At 33.8% G+C, this 20,845-nt stretch overlaps 1 protein-coding gene across 1 annotated transcript; it reads left to right on the top strand.

The window, feature by feature from the left end:
• The first annotated feature begins 15,332 nt into the window (after positions 1-15,332).
• On the top strand, positions 15,333-16,197 carry LOC107421687 (uncharacterized). The gene is made up of 2 exons (XM_016030972.4): positions 15,333-15,476; positions 15,628-16,197. The coding sequence occupies exons 1-2, from the start codon at positions 15,350-15,352 to the stop codon at positions 16,005-16,007; spliced, it is 507 nt and encodes a 168-aa protein (XP_015886458.3). The 5' UTR covers positions 15,333-15,349; the 3' UTR covers positions 16,008-16,197.
• The last annotated feature ends 4,648 nt before the right edge of the window (positions 16,198-20,845 follow it).

Raw genomic sequence — 20,845 nt, 5'->3', positions numbered from 1 at the left:
ACAAATTATATAATTTGACATAATTACAAATTTAATAAAATATAACACGTCAGCCATTTGAAACTTCAAAACAATAGTATACATGGTTTAAAATATTCGAAATTTTCTCAAAATTTTCATTTTTTAAGAGATTGAAATAAAATTTAGATTATGGTTTAAAATATCTGAAATTTTCTCAAAATTTTTATTTTTTAAGGAGTCGAAATAAAATTTAGATTCCAAATGAAAATGGATAGAATTTTTATAATATCCATTAAAATTTCTGAAATTTCACCAAAATTTTCATGGAAATTTCTATAAAAATATTCACATTAAATCCTTAACAATGTGATTAAAAAATTTATAATTTCCATGAAAATTTCTGAAATTTTCATTGAAATTTCAAAAATATCCATGAAATATTTTAATTTTTTTTTAAAAAAATCATAAATATTTTTGATATTTAATAAATTTTTTTATCAAATTAATTTTATTGATTGTTTTTTTACCCTTTAATTGCCTTTTAAACATTTAGTGATATAAGCAAAATAGAATGAATTGAATTGAATAACATTAATAAGTTATACATATTGAATATCGATAAAGTAAAAATATAAAGATTGTGGATTATATTTTTGAACATGAAAAATCTTATTACTAGAAATATCTGTTTTACAAATGTGAGTAAATAGATGATGAAACATATACATGGAAATGTCACAACAGGAAGATGATTCGATTTCTATGAATTTTGAATCAATGAGAGTTGGAACTCATTTTCATAACCCTTATTCAATAGATATTTATGAAATGTCATCAAGTAGCAACGCATGGGTACCATCTCAAAGTCAAACATAAGAGAGTAATAGTTATGCACATTGTCAACCAATAATGCAACATCCATATGATTGGCATATTAATAATTATATGCAAAATTATCAATGAGATACATCTTTTCATAATTACTTCTCACATTTTACATCTCAAAATCAAAATGAGGAAGAAACATATGATTTTCCCATCCAGAAGTTTTATATAGTACTAAGATGACATTTATGAACTACAATATAATTGTAATAATAATTTTAAATATTTTAGTTAATAAATAATTTTATCATATATGTATTTTTGATATATTTTTATTAATAATAGTTTATTTATGGTCATTAATATTTATTATAAATCAATTCGCTAAGAAAAATATAACATTCATTCAATATTTTGACAAGTTTTACATCAATTTGATAATTGATGGATTAAATAAGCTAATTCTAAAGTTTCAATAAAAAATTCTATTTTTAAAAACAAATTTTCATAATTTTTTATCGATATTTTATATTTTTCAATATTTTTATGAAAATTTCTATATTTTAAATTCTTGATATTTCCATCGATACCGATTTTTTGAACCTTGAGTATTCCATAATGTATATATAATTCCATGTGCAACTTTTCTATTTCAACTTGTCCCTTGCTCAGCTATAGATCTATTTGTACCACAATTAATTGCAAGCAAAAAATCTATACCTGCCTTTTTTATGTGGAATTCTGTCCCTATTATAGTCATACCCTGCTTTCTAGTGAGTTCAATTTGGTTTGTAACTTGTAAATATACAATGGAAACATAAAAAAAAACTAGTAAATTTATATATTTTATCCCTCTCTATTTCATCCCTCTCTACTTTATTTGACATGTTCACGTAACTTTGGTGGGAAGAGGCAGCTGGATTAGCTTGCTGACTAGCTGAACTTGTTGACACATTCCCCTTAGGTAGCTTCATATTTAGCATGCACTGCTGTTGTTTCGTGTTGCCATTGCTTTGAGAACCAGGAAGATCATCTTGAGTTATATGACAATAGGTATGAAGTGATGTTGTGACATTACCTTCATTACTTTCATTTACAGAATATCCATGTTTTTTAGGGTCAACTGTATTAATACTATTAGTGTTTCTCTTGAGAGAAAGAAGTGAAAGGGTAGGAAAGTTTGCATTTTCCTTTATCACTACCAACTTTTTATCACTTTCAGTCATATCTGGAAGAGACAGGACACTTACAGGAATATCCCAATGTCGCAAAATTGCCTGGCGCACCTCCAAGTATAAATTTACATGTTGTGAAGAGGAACAAAGCACTTGCAGAACTTTTGGAATGTCGTTCTGATTGTAATACCTAAGACATGGTTCTGCAATGGTAGAATCCTTAAGCCTGCAATAATAACATTTAGAGATTACATACATGCAGATGAACTGCTTGGTCAGATACCAACTTAAGCAACAAAAGCAGAAAAAAAAAAAAAACAACAAATAAATAAATACAGGATCATGTCTCAAGTAGGATTGAAGATAAAAGATATAGTTTACATAAAGAAATCACATGAAAACAAATCAAAGCTCTAATTTTGTTGATAAAGAAATCAAATGAAAACCAAAGAACAAGAAAAAGAAGAAGAAGAACGCAGAAGAAGAACAAGAAGGAAAATGAACGGATTGAAGAAGTAGAACAGTACTCACCGGTGTTCTCAAATTGGATAGATACGAAGAACGGTCCCGCGAGAAATCGGAGAGATGCGGAAAATGGTCCGGCTAGAGACACCTTCACTGGAGGAAGAGAGCTGCTTCGAAGAGAGCTGGGATAAGCGTGACCGAAGGGTTAAGTTTGGTCAAGTCAATCCCCTTTGAGTGGGATAAGCTATGCAAACGGAATAAATTACCCCTTCTCCAATTTTGCTTCCCAAACATCGGACTGCGACTGGATTGTGGTCAGTCCTGACCTGGCTAGTCTGATGGAACAAACACCCCTAAATCTCGTGTGATTGGCCAGATGTGTATCGAATGACACATGGTCAAGACCATTAGTCCAAACTATATCGTTTTGGATTAGTTTGATTAGTACAAAAGCAGCTCGATCGTCTCCTTCCTCGATGTTGCTTGCTTTGCTATTTGGTCCATCAATCATCATTGTTGTACGGACTAAAGCTCCAAGAGCTTTGAATTAATGAGAATTGGACTAGCTTGGTTTAGATTTACCTGATGCGGTAAAATTGTATCATTGATCTCTTCAAGTAAAACTGTATTTCTGAGTAGTTTTGTTTATTGTTGCTGCTTAGCATTCATCGGTTGTAAGTTATAAACGCTTTGCTAAACATTGTTTCAATTTCTTCCACGGTTGAAAAATAAAAACCTCCTCTTCTTCTTCTTTCAAATTCTGCACAAAAAAATAATAAAAAAATTTATAATAGAAACAATACCTTTTCCATCAAACCTCGGATAAGACAACAACCCGTAGAGACCACGAGAACGTAGCGTAGGGACTATAATTAATCTATCTTGAATAATTGTATAATTGTACCAAGACTTTCAACCTAGCCAGTAGCTAGCAAGCACATACAATTTAAAAAAATAAATAAATAAAACAGTAGGTTTCAAATAGTCGCTTAGAAAGGAGGACCAAGACTTACCTTTCCCAAATGAAAATAAATACAAATAATTTAAAGATAATGATAAGTTTTCCATAAGGACCATGACTTTTATCCAACCATATTATTTGTTAATGGTACGTATTAATTACTTCCAAGTTAGCCTATAAATAGCATCGATCAGACACTTCATGGATGTTGCGTATGTATCCATCAAACAAAATGAGTGTCTCAAAGTCTTCCAAAGTCACTGCAATGAAAACTTCATTAGCAGCCATCCTCCCCATACTTTGTGTAGTGTCTAGTGCCATGCCTTACAATGGTATATATATTTTAATCTTTATTAATTTTGTTTAATTCGTGAATTTTTCAAGTTTTCCAGCTTCTTTGCAATTAATTTAATAATTAAGCTAAAAACTTTGTTGTAGTTGTGAGTACAAATTTTTATACATACATCAATCATAGCCAATCAAAATGTCATCTCCTTAATTACTAAAAATAACATTTTAATTATTTATCATAAAAAAGTAATATCTTTAATTTGAAATTTAAGAACGTCAACGAACTGAAATTTAAATCTTAATATTTTCCTAACTTGAGAGAAGATGATGCAGACTCTTTTACCGAGAAAGGACTCCTTCTGATCAATTCTTTTGCAGTTTTGGATGATTTTGAAATGGGATCCAATTTGGTTATTGGGTTAATTTTATTTTATTATCCTTTGCTTTGGCTAAATTGCATATCTAAGCCTTTAAATTTAAAGTGTTTTCCATTAGAACCTCAATTTACAATTTATTTTATATTAGTTCAATTTCAAAATTAATTTTTAAATTGACTGATACAAATTTTAAAAAATTAAAAAAAATTAATTAGTTTTCTCATCAATCAGTTTTTTCTTTTTCTTTTTTGTAAATTTAAAAAAGTTAGTCAATTTTTTCAATTTTAAAATTTTTCATTTGTCAATTTGAAAATTGATATAATACAAATTGTAAATTAAAAATTTAAAGTGAAATATTTTAAATTTTAAAAGTTCAATTTACAATCTATCCAAAATATAGAATTCTAAAATTTATTTAGAAATTTTTCTTTTTTTATTTTTTATATATGTTTCTAAGGAGTTCGAGCAGAAAGTGAACAACTACGAAAATTTTCGGCCCGAGCTTTCTTTAAAGGACCTGTACTATACTGAAAGAAACTAAAATAAAATAAAATAAAATGTGATATAATTGTAGGCCTGGATAGTTTCAGGTCATGGGCTTCGAAGATTGATACAACCACATAAGTTGAACGCAAATTAAGTTTTTAATTATTCGAACAATAAAAAATTATCATCAATTTTTATTTTTTGGTATTGGATGGGGATTAAGAAATTGTCATTTAATATAAATGGAGGGACGTATCCACGCATCACTAGAGCATGGTGTGCATTGTGCTTGACAGCCTTGACGTACGATTATAGAATAGTGCTGCTCCCCATAGGACCTGTGGGAAAACACTCCATTTCTGACAATCCAATGTAAAGGAACACGAAATTTTACACCAAATCTTTGTTTAATGTGTCCCAGAACCAAAATTTCTATACCTATGACCATTAAAATATTTGAGACGAGCCCTTGGCATGTCCTCAAAGGTAAAAGGGAAAAACATTTGGAAATTCTAAAGTGATGATAATCGTTATACCAATCGAACCATGGATGAAGAAAAGCATAACATAAATTGGCCAGTGATTGTGCCGTGCTGACAGTGACCTATGCTTATGGTCAATAGAGGAAACCTCTATTGACTAGTATGCAATAGTGACAATAAACACATGCAGAAGAAAATTAGTTACGCCATGGAAACAATAATAATGCTAATTAAGCACTGTTTTCCTTTTTCTCTATTTTTGTTTAACTATTTATTAATTAGTCTTGGAATAAAGCAAAGCTATTTTGTACAAAATAAAATAGGTGACATTGTGAACGAAAGTGTAAGAGGTTATTTTGGTAACTTCAGAAAATAGAACGAAAATTTTGCACAAAAGGGTGGATACGTGGTGCAGATCCCTCTTCTATTTCAATACTGACTTGACATCGTTTGGCTGGTGGGGCAGAAAATGGGGCAGTATTTGGAGACAGACAATATATCGACACCCCAGTTTTCTAATCCTAATGGATCCGTTAATCAAGAAATACAAGGAAAAACCAATATTCAGACACTGTCTCCTCGTCAATTATTCCAATTATTTAATGGTCGTCTCAAACTCCATGCTCTATTTCCATTCAATTATTGAAGGTTCGGTAAGTTTTAAAAATATCTATGACTAAGTTGCCATTTCGTTACATGCTAATTTTTTTTTTTAAATTTAATTGTGTTTAATTTTCATGCTCATTAATGTTTCTGTATATTACATCAATTTGATCTCTTATGTTTTCTTTTTTTTTTTTCATTTTTTAATTCTTTCAAATTTATAATTATTAAAGATGTTAAAAGGACTCAAATATTTTTAATTAAATATTTAAAGTAAACAAATTATATATAATTAGGTGGAAAAAAAAATCAAAAACGAAAGTTAACATGTTACCAAACCACACCTAAATTAATCCAAGTTAATTTACCTTATAAGTACCAACAAATGCACTTCTTTCTCCGCATCCAATTGAGCTCTTCTTTTCAAACTTTTGGCTAGAGAAAAAAAATAATAATAATTGAGCTGCCTTGTGCTGTCTTCTTTCTATAACATCAAAAATGAGTATCTCAATGCCTACAATTTCATGGTGAGGCAATCCTCCTCTTCATTCTGCATTGGCTTTTCTCTTTCTACAACATCAATTTTATATTAGTATCCAAATTATTGATTTTTATCTGTTAGTGATTCAAAATTCTATATAAATATTGAGAAGTATGCCTATCAAGGAACAACTCCCAAAATATCAATTTTTTCTCCCAAATCTGAGAAAATTTTCCCCAGCTCCATGGATCTGAATGGGATCATCCCAAATCCTTTTAATGCCTAACCAAATCATTACTGTTTCATCTAATTCCAGCCACCAACTACCTTCACTTTGAACAAAAATAAAAACTAATTACACAGTTCAAAATTTATCTATTTTAGATAATATTTATTATATTTCTCAAATTTCAATTTTCAATATCATAAATGTACTAACAAGTACTATACTTACTCATATATTATATACATATATATATATATATATATATATATATATATATATATATATATAATAGCTTTGCAGGAAGACCAAGACTTTTCTTTTGGATAAGAAGATAATCAACTTTTCATTACTTTTCTCCCACCAAATATATCTATTTCCGGTCCTAGCTCAACAAATATATTTATTTCCGGTACGTACTAGTTCGAAAATTTTCCTATCAATAGCATCACACCCTTCATCGATCTTGCACATATCCATAAAGCAAATAATGAGTTTCACAAAGTCTTCCTCCAAAGTCATTGCAATGGCAACAATATCCCAGCTATCCTGCTCATGCTCTATGCTGTGTCTGCTGCCTTGCCTAACAATGGTATATAGTGCTGAATTAATTCCTATACCTTCCAAATGTTATGCATCCTTTCCCTTTTAGTTTAACATTACTACTAGCTAGTAGCTTATTATTAATTTTTTTTTATTCTGATTAAATATTTAAAAGTTTTCCTTTAAAAGTTCGGTTGAATTATACATAAATTTTCCTTTAATTTAGTTCAAACTTTGTGGTAAATTTATATTGATGGAATTATTTATTTATGTGGTGCATCCACAGAAAGAGGAGTAAAGCAACCTGCTAACTCTGGCTTGAAAGGCTCCTCTGTCAAGCTACCAACTTACGGGCAAAGTTTGATCCCATTTCCACGCATTCCACGCTTTTCCCGTCCACGCCTACCAGAAAATCCGGTCTTCGGCAATCGACCATTCTTGCCAAGACCAAAACCAGGCCTCGGCGGAGGCAATGAACCACCACCTAGTAACTACCGTCCCCGTGGTACACCGGTGAATAACTAACTATCCACCATATATTGGAGGGTAGCTCCAATGTATACACACAGACCAATGCAAAGCTATCCACCAACGAAGCCATGGTGAGAAATTAATGTCAAAAACTATAATTAAATTTTCTCATCTATATGTACTACTTCCTTTTCTTATTAATGTTAATCTACTATCTTCTCCATGTATCCATGTATCCGTACATCAATGTGTTACGGAATTGGGAGAAAAACAAATAGCAACGGAAACAAAGAAAACGAAGAACAAACACACAATTTACGTAGAAACCCTTGACAGGAAAAACCACGGGCAGGGAGAAGCAAATCCAATATCGAAAGATTGGTACAAAAGGTGAGCCAAAATCGAGATACCCTAAACCCCCAATTACAGCCGAACAAAAATATATATATATATATATATAGTACGGAAGAAACCCTAAAATTGAACAGAACTCTATCGGCCCGAGACCTCCGCTTCCACCACAAAGCCCCAAATTTTTCTCCAAAATTAGTTTCACCAAATGGGTCGCACCGTGAGCTTTTCGGGTCGGGTCAACAAGAATTCGGGTCACTAACTCTAACAATCTCCACCTTGACACGAATTCCATATAAGGAATGAAAAAACATACAAAACTCCAATCTTCGATAAAAGTTGCCATCCTCTTCCACAAAAGCCCCTAAAGGCAAAGCTCAACAACAAACACCAACCAAGTCCAAGCAATGCTCAAACTTGGCTACTGGATGTGCCTTGGTCATCATGTCAGCAGGATTATCATGAGTACTCACCTTGCTGACAACAATATCTCCACGAGCAATAACATCACGTACAAAATGATACCGAACATTTATATGTTTTGTCCTCTCGTGAAACATCTGATCCTTAGTGAGATAGATAGCACTCTGACTATCACAATTGATGACCGTACTCTCCTGCTCAGAGCTCAACTCACCTATCAACGCCCTTAACCAAATAGCTTCTTTCACCGCTTCAGCTATAGCCATATATTCAGCTTCTGTAGTTGATAGTGCAACTGTTGCTTGCAAAACAGACTTCCAACTGATAGAAGTATCTCCAAGAGTAAATACATAACCAGTAGTGGACCTCCTTCTATCAAGGTCCCCAGCAAAATCTGCATCAACATATCCATTTACACCCTCCTTACTTCCACCAAACTCTAAACAAGTGTTAGTAGTGCCTCTCAAGTACCTTAGAATCCACTTGACAGCTTGCCAGTGTTGTTTGCCAGGATTAGCCATATACCGGCTCACAACACTAACAGCATGTGCAATGTTAGGACGGGTACACACCATAGCATACATCAAACTACCAACAGCACTAGAATAAGGAACATGTGACATATACTCAATATCTCTATCCGACTGTGGTGACATATCAGCAGACAATCTAAAATGAGTAGCTAATGGAGTACTTACAGGTTTAGCGTTCTTCATTCCAAAACGCTCCAGAACTTTCTCAACAAAAGATCTTTGAGTCAAGAAAAGTTTACCTGCAGATCTATCTCTCTCAATCTCCATACCAAGAATCTTCTTTGCCGCTCCCAAATCTTTCATCTCAAATTCACCACTCAATTCTGCTTTCAATCTGTTGATATCGGATTTCTTCTTGGCCACTATCAGCATATCATCAACATAAAGCAACAAATAGATAAATGAGCCATCTTCCAACTTCCTAAAATACACACAGCTATCATATTGGCTTCTAGAATAGCCATGGCTAACCATAAACCCATCAAACCGCTTGTACCACTGACGAGGGGATTGCTTCAAACCATACAAGGACCTTTTCAACAAACACACATGATCCTCTTTTCCTTCAACTTCGAAACCTTCGGGTTGCTGCATATAAATTGTCTCCTCAAGCTCACCATGCAAGAAAGCGGTCTTCACATCTAGTTGCTCCAACTCTAAATCATGCATAGCAACTAGCGCTAACAAAGCACGAATAGAAGTATGTTTAATGACAGGGGAAAATATATCATTAAAATCAACTCCCTGTACCTGTGAATACCCCTTCGCTACTAGACGTGCTTTGTACCTCGCATCTTCAACACCGGGAATGCCTTCTTTCTTTTTGTAGACCCACTTGCATCCCACAATCTTCTTACCCTCTGGAGGTAATGCCAACTCCCAAGTGTGGTTCTTATGAAGCGACTCCACCTCTTCCTGCATAGCAATTAACCACTTTGCAGAATCCTCACATGAAATGGCTTCATAATAGTTGCAAGGATCACTGGAACTCTCGATCTCCTGTGCTGCAACACAAGCAAAAGTGACATAGTCAGCTAAACTAGAGGGCTTCTTGATCTCCCTGCGAGGTCTATCCTTGGCAATCGAATGCTCCTGCACCTCCTCAATTCTCTTTTCTTCCACATGAGTGGGTGTCTCAAATGGGCCTGAAACTGAACCATTTTGTGAAGTACTTACTTCCTCCACCCTAAACTCCACCTGCTTTGGCATACTGTCTGAAACAACGAGCTCCTTTTTCGGATGCAGCATTGCCATCTCATCAAACACAACATCCCTGCTAATCACAACCTTGGATGACTTTGGATCAGGAAGCCAAACTCTGTATCCTTTTACACCCTGCGGGTAACCAAGAAATATGCCCTTCTTCGATCTAGGCTCAAGCTTACCATCATTAACATGAACATAGGCAGGGCATCCAAACACCTTCAAATCTAAATAATTATCAAGTTTTCCAGACCATACCTCTTCAGGAGTCTTGCAATCGATTGCTGCCGATGGAGAACGATTCACCAAGTAGCAAGCTGTAGCAGCTGCTTCTGCCCAAAATTCCTGTGCTAACCCAGAATTCGACAGCATGCATCGGACTTTCTCCATAAGAGTTCTGTTCATCCGCTCAGCCACACCATTTTGCTGCGGAGTTCCTCTAACTGTGAGATGTCTAACAATCCCTTCGTTTCTACAAAACTCATTGAAAACACCATCACAGAACTCCAATCCATTATCTGTACGAAGGCGCTTCACCCTTCTTTCCGTCTGCTTCTCTACCAAAGCTTTCCATTGCTTGAAGATAGTAAATACGTCATTCTTGTGCTTCAAAAAATATACCCAGACCTTCCTGGAGAAATCATCAATGAAGGTCAACATATATCTGCCACCACCCTTAGAAGCAGTATGTGCGGGTCCCCAAAGATCTGAATGAATGTAGTCTAGAGTACCTTTGGTTTTGTGAATTCCAGTACTGAAGCTAACTCTCTTCTGCTTCCCAAACACACAATGTTCACAAAACTCCAACTTCGAGATACTCCGATCACCAAGCAAACTCCGTTTGCTCAACATCGCCAAACCTTTCTCACTCATATGGCCCAATCTCATATGCCACAAACGAGTAATATCCGAATCTGACATGGACACTGAAACAGCAGCCGACCCCATTACCACAGAACCCTGTAGCCTGTATAATGTACCAACCAGGCTAGCTTTCATCACCACCAAGGCACCCTTCAGAACCCTCAAAACTCCACCTCCACCAGAAAAAGAACAACCAGACTTGTCCAAAGCAGATAAAGAAATTAAATTTTTAGACATATCTGGAACGTGACGTACCTCAGATAGTGTTCTGATAATTCCATCATGCATCTTCACCCTTACAGTTCCAATGCCGATGACACAGCAAGGATGATCATCTCCCATCAACACAACACCTTTATCCACCGGAACATAAGAAGAGAACCAATCCCTATGGAGACAGATGTGAAACGAACAGGCTGAATCCAAAATTCATCCCTGCTTGCCCGAACTATCCTCAGTCACTGAATAAACATCTCCATCTTCAATTTCCTCATGTGCGACACTGGCTTCGGCATGTTCCTTACTCTTTTCATTATTTTTATTCTGAAGCTTACGACATTCAGTTTTGATGTGCCCCTTTTTCTTACAGTAGTGACAAATAAGGTTTCTGAACCTTGACTTCGATCTTGGCCGACTACCACCATTGTTATTTTGATCTCTAGATGATGTTCTACCTCTAACAATCAAACCCTCTCCTCCGGAACTCCCAAAATTATTGTTATCCGAACTGCTGGTCAACTCCTTATCAAACAACTCCTTAGAATATAAAGAAGCTTTCACGTCCTCCAATTTTAGGGTTTTATTACTGTAAATCAAAGTCTCCCTAAAATTTTTATACGATGGAGGTAAGGAACGCAGTAGCATTAGGGCCTGGTCTTCATCATCATATTTAATGTCCATGTTCGCCAGATCCAACAAAATAGTAGAAAAGTCATCTATGTGTGTTTTAATAGATGTACCTTCAGCCATAGAAAGGGTGTATAGACGGTGCTTCGCAATCAGTTTCGTTGTGAGATTCTTTGTGATGTACAAAGATTCCAACTTGTCCCATAAGTCCTTTGTTGTCTTCTGATCAAGGACCTCCTTCAAAACTTCATTGGACAAGCATAGCTGAATGGTGGATAGGGCACGCTCATCAACCTCGGCTTTCTTTTCGGCATCCCACGAAGACGGCATCTGCTCCTTGCCAACCAACGCCTTGTGTAAACCGTTCTGTGTCAAAATCGCCTTCATCTTGACTTGCCACATGGAGAAACTCATGTTGCGCTCAAATTTCTCAATGTCGAACTTTGTTGCCATGATCTAAAGAAAGAAAAAAAAATTCTCAAATAGATCGACGCGGCTCTGATACCATTTGTTACAGAATTGGGAGAAAAACAAATAGCAACGGAAACAAAGAAAACGAAGAACAAACACACAATTTACGTAGAAACCCTTCACGGGAAAAACCACGGGCAGGGAGAAGCAAATCCAATATCGAAAGATTGGTACAAAAGGTGAGCCAAAATCGAGATACCCTAAACCCCCAATTACAGCCGAACAAAAATATATATATATATATATAGTACGGAAGAAACCCTAAAATTGAACAGAACCCTATCGGCCCGAGACCTCCGCTTCCACCACAGAGCCCCAAATTTTTCTCCAAAATTAGTTTCACCAAATGGGTCGCACCGCGAGCTTTTCGGGTCGGGTCAACAAGAATTCGGGTCACTAACTCTAACACAATGCATCATAATGGATGTTGTTTTATTTCTTGATTGAATATTAAAGATTCAACATCGAAAATCACACAAACATGATACGGAAAAAGAAGTGTTACCACCATTGTCGTTGAGCTAAGCAGGGAAATATTCAATTAAGTAAGCAACTGGTTGACTACGTGGAATATTTTGACGATAATTTTTGGTCGATGGTGTCTGATTTGGAAAGGAAAATCAACAATCCACTCGAGAAATTTTTCAATACCTAGTCAGCTGGTACACAATGTGCACAGAAAAATTTCTCCCATTGACTCAGTCAGTATGCATGCTCAAATTAATTAACACTTGAAAAAAAAGGATATTGGGCATAAAATTATCCATCAATAACTCCTATATACATAGACTGTAGACTATTATATCCTCCTATGGCATTTTCTTTTTCTAATTAAGAAATTACAGAAATACCTTTGACAGTTTATTATTATTCTAGTGTCTTCACTGCAATGATCATTTGAAGCTTCAAAATTTTGAAATATTTCCTTTAAATTTTTTAGTTGTTTGTAAAAATTGTGGATTATTTTGTTAGTAAATATACTAAAATTTTAGTTCCAATACATAAGGAGAAACAATTCAAGTCCTCCATTGCGGACAAACTCAGACTGTCAAAAATGCTCATTATTTATAACTTCTATGACTTTTCTACAAAAGCATACAATAAAATGTACTGGGGTTTTGTTGAATAGTCTGATCAATTGAACTATTGCGAGACAATTAGAGGTACATGTACAAAAATAGTACCAGTGCATGATAATATGCCACATAATAGCATACTAACGTGTCTGAAGTGGAAAAGATCAGATACAACAGCACCTTCCTGACACCAAACATATATATATATATATATATATATATTTATGCGAAAAAAATTGCCTCGGACATGTAATAACATTTATCAAATTTGTACTATCGACATGATGTCACAATTATAAATGGCTGTTATATTCTGTTTCCACTAATTTCCACTAGTTTCTAAATTTGGCTTCTTCAAAAAAAAAAAAAAAAAAAAAATGCTAAAGGTATAGCTTATTCATGTTTCGCAAGGCTGATGCGTCCTATATTATAATTTGGAAAATAACTCCAAGGAGATCAATAAACTTACTCATTTAATTATTATAATTAAAAAAGTTATTAATTTTGAAATTTCAAATGTGGGAGGAGGAGGAGGGATTGTTAGTAGTGAGCTTAAGAAAGTTGTTCACTACATCCAAAACCAACCAGCTGACTCTGACACCACCAAACCACCAATTTACCGTCGAAAGTTGCTGCCATCATTAGGCGAAGTTGGAGGTAAAGCAGGTATTAGACCGGTTGTACAGGTTGGTAAAGGCTTGTATAGACACTTCCATGGAAGGTCAGGAGGAGGCAATGAACCATCACCACCATAATCTTGCAGAGGCTATCCACCAAGGAAGCCATGAGATTGTTCAGATAAAATTACAACTAGTTACAAAAGAATCCGCTATATATTTCCCTGCAGCCAGTGTGCTAATAATACTAATATATGGATACTAGCTAGATCGCTGTGTTTATTTACCAGACTGCATATATGGTCAATGTTGGTTATGTGTGTTTTAATTATATAATATGCTAATTTATAAATAGACTTTGTTTTACGTCTTTGGTACTAGTAGTACTGAGTAAAATTATGCTTCACCATCTCGGTACAGTACTACGTGAAATTAATAAAATGTTTCATTAGTGTCGTATTTATGGAACCATAATAATTTTTGAACTTACTAAATGGGCAGAATTTAAAGAGTGCGCTCTTGGATTTGATCCTAAATGGTTGATTTTTATGCACAAATTGTGGCCAGAAGCAACTTCGCAAATAAGCTCTGGTCGAGCTTCAATTTGGGGGCAAAGGGCGTTGTTGAATTAATTTCTTTGTTAAGTTTTTAATTTCATTGGTCTATGTGTGTCAAAGTTGTTTTAGTTTTGCGGCGTCGTTTTGCTAGTTAGCTTCTGCACATGTCTAAGCTTTGGTCTTCCGCGAGTCCATCGACGTTTTTTGTGCAGCATCACGTGAGTTAATGGCAGCCATGTCATTTAAACCTCATGTGATTGGTCAGAAGTGTCTCGAATGACAGGTGGTCAAGACCTGTCGTCTAAACTGTGTCGTTTTGGTTTAATTTGATTAGTACAAAGGCAGCTCAATCGTCTCCTTTCTTGACCTTGCTTGCTTTGCTACTTGGTTCACCAATCATCATTGTTGTACGGACTGAAGCTCCAAGAGCTATGAATTAATGAGAAATTGGACTTAGCTTGGTTCAGATTTAACTGATGCGGTAAAATTGTATCATTGAACTCTTCAGGTAAAACTGTATATCTGAGTAGTTTGTTTATTATTATTGTTTCGCATTCATCCTTTGTAAGTTGTAAACGCTTGCTAAACATTGTTTCAATTTCAATTTCTTCAATTTAATAATAATAATAATAATAATAATAATAATAATAATAATAATAGAAACAATACCTTCTCCATTAAACCTCTGATAAGACTACAACCCGTAAAGACCACGAGAGAGAATACCCTAGCGTAGTGTAGGGACTATAATTAATATATATTGAATAATTGTATAATTGCTCTTGGAAGACCAAGACTTTCAACTGAGCCAGTAGCTAGCAAGCATATAAAATTTAAAAACAAATAAATAAACAGTAGGTTTCAAATAGTCGCTTGGAAAGTAAGACCAAGACTTATCTTTCCACAAAAGAAAAAAAAAAAAATAAATGAATAAAAGTAATTCAAAGATAATAATAAGTTTTCCATATGGACCATAACTTTTCCCCAACCATATTATTTATCAATGGTACGTATTAATTACTTCCAATTTAGCCTATAAATAGCATCGATCAGACACTTCATGGATGTTGCGTATATATCCATCAAACAAAATGAGTGTCTCAAAGTCTTCCAAAGTCACTGCAATGAAAACTTCATTCGCAGCCATCCTCCTCATGCTCTGCGTAGTGTCTAATGCCACGCCTTACAATGGTATATATATTCTAATCTTTATTAATTTTGTTTAATTCGTTAATTTTTCAAGTTTTCCTGCTTCTTTGCAATTAATTTAATAATTAGGCTAAAAACTTTGTTGTAATTGGTTGGATTATTTTTTATTTATATGTGGTGCATATATCCAAAGGAGGAGGAGGACTAAATTATTACCAACCTGCTTACTCTGGCTTGAAAGCCTCCACCGTCGTCAAGCCACCATGTTATGGACAAAATCTACTGCCTCGTCTTCCACCTGTTCGCAGACCACGTATTCACATACCGCGCGTTCGCATCATCCAGGAGGAGGTGGAGGTGGAGGTGGAGGTGGAGGAGGTGCACCATCACCACCAAGAAACAGGCCACCAATCTATTACCATCCACCAGTCTATTACCGTCCACCGGTCTACTGTCCGCCACATATCGGAGGTTGACCGATATACGGTTCACCAGCAGGCCGGGGAATCTATAGGCTGCCCATATTGGGATGCTATCCACCAACCAAGCCATGAGATGAGAAACTATTGTTAGAAAAAAATAACAATAATAATAACTTTCTCATCTTTATCATGTACTTGTAATATTCTATATATGTTACTAATCAATGATGCATACTGCATATAAAGGAACTTTCTATCTTCTTCATATATCCATGTATCATCTACCATATATATATTCATATATATATATATATATGCTAATGGATATTGTTCTAAGTTAATTTGGAATCTTGGACTGATCAGTACTTTTCCTATAGAGATCAGCTAGCTATTTGGGGTACCTTCAGCCAAATATATATTTAACTCATAAGTTTATTAATTTGTCCTGGATATTTTGTTACTCGGTTCAGATCAGCTTTTTAAGTTCAGGATTTGATTTGGATCAATATTCCACATGTTGCAATAAAGAATTTTGTCCAAATCAAATCTTAAATTTAGGAATTGACCAAATTTCTTTGTTATGTACACATACATGTTGGACAATCAAACTTAATACAAATTCAAAGTTTTAAAATTAATGATAATTTAATATGATATATGCTTGTATGAACATTCATAAAGTTGTGAGTACAAATTTTTATACATACATCAATCATAGCCAATCAAAATGCCGTCTCCTTAATTACTAAAAATAACATTTTTAATTATTTATCATAAAAAATTAATATCTTTAATTTGAAGTTTTAGAACGTCAACGAACTTAAATTTAAATCTTAAAATTTTCCTAACTTGAGAGAAGATGATGCAGACTCTTTTACTGAGAAAGGACTCCTGATCAATTCTTTTGAAGTTTTGGATGATTTTGAATGAGATCAAATTTGATTATGGGGTTAATTGTATTTTATATCCTTTGCTTTGGCTAAATTACATATCCATGCATCACTAAGCATGGTGTGCATTGTGCTTAACAGCCTTGACAGCATTGACGCACGATTATAGAATAGTGCTGCTCCCAATAGGACCTGTGTCAAAACACGAAATTTTACACCAAATCTTTGTTTAATGTGTCCCAGAACCAAAATTTCTATACCTACGACCATTAAAATATTTGACACCGCCCCTAGGCATGTCCTCAAAGGTCAAAGGGAAAACATTTGGAAATTTTAAAGTGATGATAATCGTTATACCAATCGAACCATGAATAAGAAAAGCATAACGTAAATTGGCTAGTGGTTGTGCCTTGCTGACAGTGACATATGCTTATAGTCAATATAGTTAATAGAGGAAACCTCTATTGACTAGTATGCAATAGTGACAATAAACATGCAGAAGAAAATTAGTTACGCCATGGAAACAATAATAATGCTAATTAAGCACTGTTTTCCTTTTTCTCTATTTTTTAACTATTTATTAATCAGTCTATTAATAAAGCAAAGCAATTTTGTACAAAATAGGTGACATTGTGAACGAAAATGTAAGAGGTTATTTTGGTAACTTCAGAAAATAGAAGGAAATTTTTTCACAAAAGCGTGCATACGTGGTGCAGATCCCTCTTCTATTTCAATACTGACTTGAAATCGTTTGACAGGTGGAGCAGAAATGGGGCAGTGTTTGGATCCTAATGGATCCTTTAATCAAGAAATACAAAGAAAAATCAATATTCAGACACTGTCTCTTTGTCAATTATTCCAATTATTTAATTGTCGTCTCAAACTGCATGTCAAACTGCATGCACCATCTGCATGCAATTATTGAAGGTTCGGTAATTTTTTAAAAATATCTATGACTAAGTTGCCATTTGGTTGCATGCTAATTTTTATTTTTTTTATTATATTTAATTGTGTGTAATTTTCATGTTCATTAATGTTTCTGTATATTACATCAATTTGATCTCTTATATTTTCTTTTGTTTTTATTTTTAATTCTTTCAAATATATAATTATTACAGATGTTAAAAGGACTCAAATACTTTTAATTAATATTAACAAAAATTTAAAAGTAAACAAATTATATGTAATTAGGTGAAAAAAAAAAAAGAAAATCAAAAACCCAAAGTTAACATGTTACCAAAAACCACACCTAAATTGATCCAAGTTAATTTACCTTAGAAGTACCAACAAATGCACTTCTTTCTCCGCATCCAATTGAGCTCTTCTTTTCAAACTTTGGGCTAGAGAAAAAATAATAATAATAATTGAGCTGCCTTGTACAACATCAAAAATGAGTATCTCCATGCCTACAATTTCATGGTGAGGCAATCCTCCTATTCATTCTGCAATAGCTACCACTGTTAGAATAATTATATGGACTGGCATAATTAGTTGCAAAGAGGCCCATTTAAGTCACTTTTTCTTTATTGTCCAATAGGCCCATTAGACAAAAAAAACCTTATCTATCTTTCTATACAAAACCCTAATGGATTTATGGCCCATTTCTATTTTTAAAAACATTATTAATTATTATTATTATTATTATTATTTTGTGTGCATTATAAATAAAAGATAGGGGTCATTGTTTTGACATACAGTCGTACTATTTTATCCTATAAGATAAAGCGAAGATTGAGAGAGTTGATTTCATAGTGGTCTATGTTACGTGGTTTATTATTTTGCAAATTTTATAATAATTAAAATTTTATGGAATCAGTCTACAATAAATGGTATATATTAAAATTTTTATAGATATTATTAAATAACATAATATTTGAATGATAATTAATTAGTTTGTTGTATATGATGTGGATTATCCTCCTACAATGTTTATTTAAAATTTATCGGATACTGTCATACTTAATTTATCGAATACGATAAATGGTATATTCTAAAATTTTTATAGATACTATTAAATAACATAAGATTTGAACAATAATTAATTAGTTTGTTGTATATATGTGGATCATCTTCCTACAATGTTTATTTAAAATTTATCAGATACTGTCATGCTTAATTGATGGAATACCAAATCTTAATCTTGGTAAGTACTAAGTCCTATACACACACACACACACACACACACACACACACACACACATACAAACTCTTTGTTTTGGATACTTTTTATAACAATATTTTCTTTTCATTTCTTTTCCATTATTGTTTCCTAATTTTTGGTCAATCACCCTTGGTTCATTACATCGCCTAAAATATAAATTCAAAGCTTCTATACTTTTGGTGTGATATATGATCATATATGTGTGTGTGTGTGTGTATATATATATATCGAGTAATAGTACCAAGAAATGGCAGGTTATGCAAGTGATTGTTTATATTTCTATTGATCTAATTATGCATACACACACACACACACATATATATATGTATATATATAATTTGGCACGGGACGAAGAGTTCTTAATGTTGCCAACCAGATTTCCCATAACCAACCTGACTCTAGCTTGGGAGACTCCCATAAACCAGCACAAACCTTCGCCGACCCACCCCCCATGTTTATTGCACATCATCCTATGGTTACAGACCACCACCGGCCGCTGGACGTTGAGTGCTCTATTGGGGTGGTAGTAGACTCTAGGGGGGCAGATCATTTGCACCTTCAGAAAAAGCCATGATTGTTATAGAGAAGTAACAAAAATTAATGTTACCTATTTCTATTACATAAATTTGAACCTAAAACTCTCTCATGGCACTAATAATTAAGCTGCTAACATTCTAATTAATAATCTTAGTTTCACAGTACCAGAGTATATATAGGGTTCAAATCTCTTTATAATTTTGAAGTTAATATTACCATATTGAATGAAAATCAAATAAGCCCATTATTTGTTTTAAATTACTTTAGAAGCTCTAATTACCGAGCGTTGTAAAGTGGGCTTGCTACCAAGCGGGGCAATATGATGTTTGGTTGTGTTGGAGGGCCTTGTTAAGCTTGTATGGTTGGTCCTGGATACATCTAACAATTAGAGTCCAATGAGATTTAAAGGAATTGGGTCCGATGAAGGGATAAACAGTCCGACCCTCAGGTGCTTGACTGGCTAGGCAATAACGCATACAATCCTTCTTCTTCTTTTTTTTTTTTTAATAAATAATTTATTTATTTATTTTATTCATTTTCCACTTATTTCTAGTCACTGCCTTAGTTAATATGATGGAAGAAGAAATCTTACATTAACAATCCAATAAATAAATTAATTCAAGTTAAAATTTTCTAATAAGTACTATTTTTTAAATAAAGTATCATACAATGTAAAACGAAATTTTACACCAAATCGTTGTCGAATGTGTTGTTTTCCCAGAACCAAAATTTCTACACGTACAACTGTTAAGATATTTGACAGTAGCTAGGCATGTTCTCAAAGGCCAAAGGGACAAACATTTGGAAATTAAAGGGATGATAATATTGAGGCCAATCCAACCATGAATGAAGTAAAGTATGAGAAACCAGAACATAAATTGGCTGGTGATTGTGCTGTGCTCGAGGCGACCTATAAGATTTTTTAATCCCAATTGGTGGGCCAGGATTTTTTAGTCCTATCACACTCAGATCAAACATGAGACTGCGATTAAATAATCTCAATGTTGCCTATCAAACGGCCCAAACAGAAAAAAGGGGGTGCAACGTGAGGAAAAAAAAAAAAAAAAAATCAAGTTTAGAGAGCAAAATGCTCAAAAAAAAAAAAATAAATAAATAAATTAAAGTGGAAAATGTCAAACCTTGTATGGCTTAAGGTGCATTGATACTAATTTCTATTTTTTATAACATTTACTTGTATTATTATGATGTTGAATGTATATGATATGCTAATTATATTGGATTTACGTCCTAAGTGATTATTGACGGTTATTTGAAAGACCTACATAATAATTGTTTAAGTTTGTCTCCTAAATTAGGCCCAATTGTTCCTTCAAAACTTGATAAAAACTTATACGCAACTGCTGTGTTATATCATGTGCACAATAACAAATAGGGATTATG

This window comes from Ziziphus jujuba, chromosome 5 (assembly GCF_031755915.1).
Source record: "Ziziphus jujuba cultivar Dongzao chromosome 5, ASM3175591v1".
Lineage (NCBI taxonomy): Eukaryota > Viridiplantae > Streptophyta > Magnoliopsida > Rosales > Rhamnaceae > Ziziphus > Ziziphus jujuba.
This window is presented reverse-complemented; position numbering and strand designations above follow the sequence as displayed.

Coding starts and splice junctions, on each gene's coding strand:
- LOC107421687 (XM_016030972.4), top strand. CDS start 15,350: ATGTTGCGTATATATCCATCAAACAAAATGAGTGTCTCAAAGTCTTCC. Junction 15,477..15,627: donor TAATGCCACGCCTTACAATG/GTATATATATTC, acceptor ATATATCCAAAG/GAGGAGGAGGACTAAATTAT.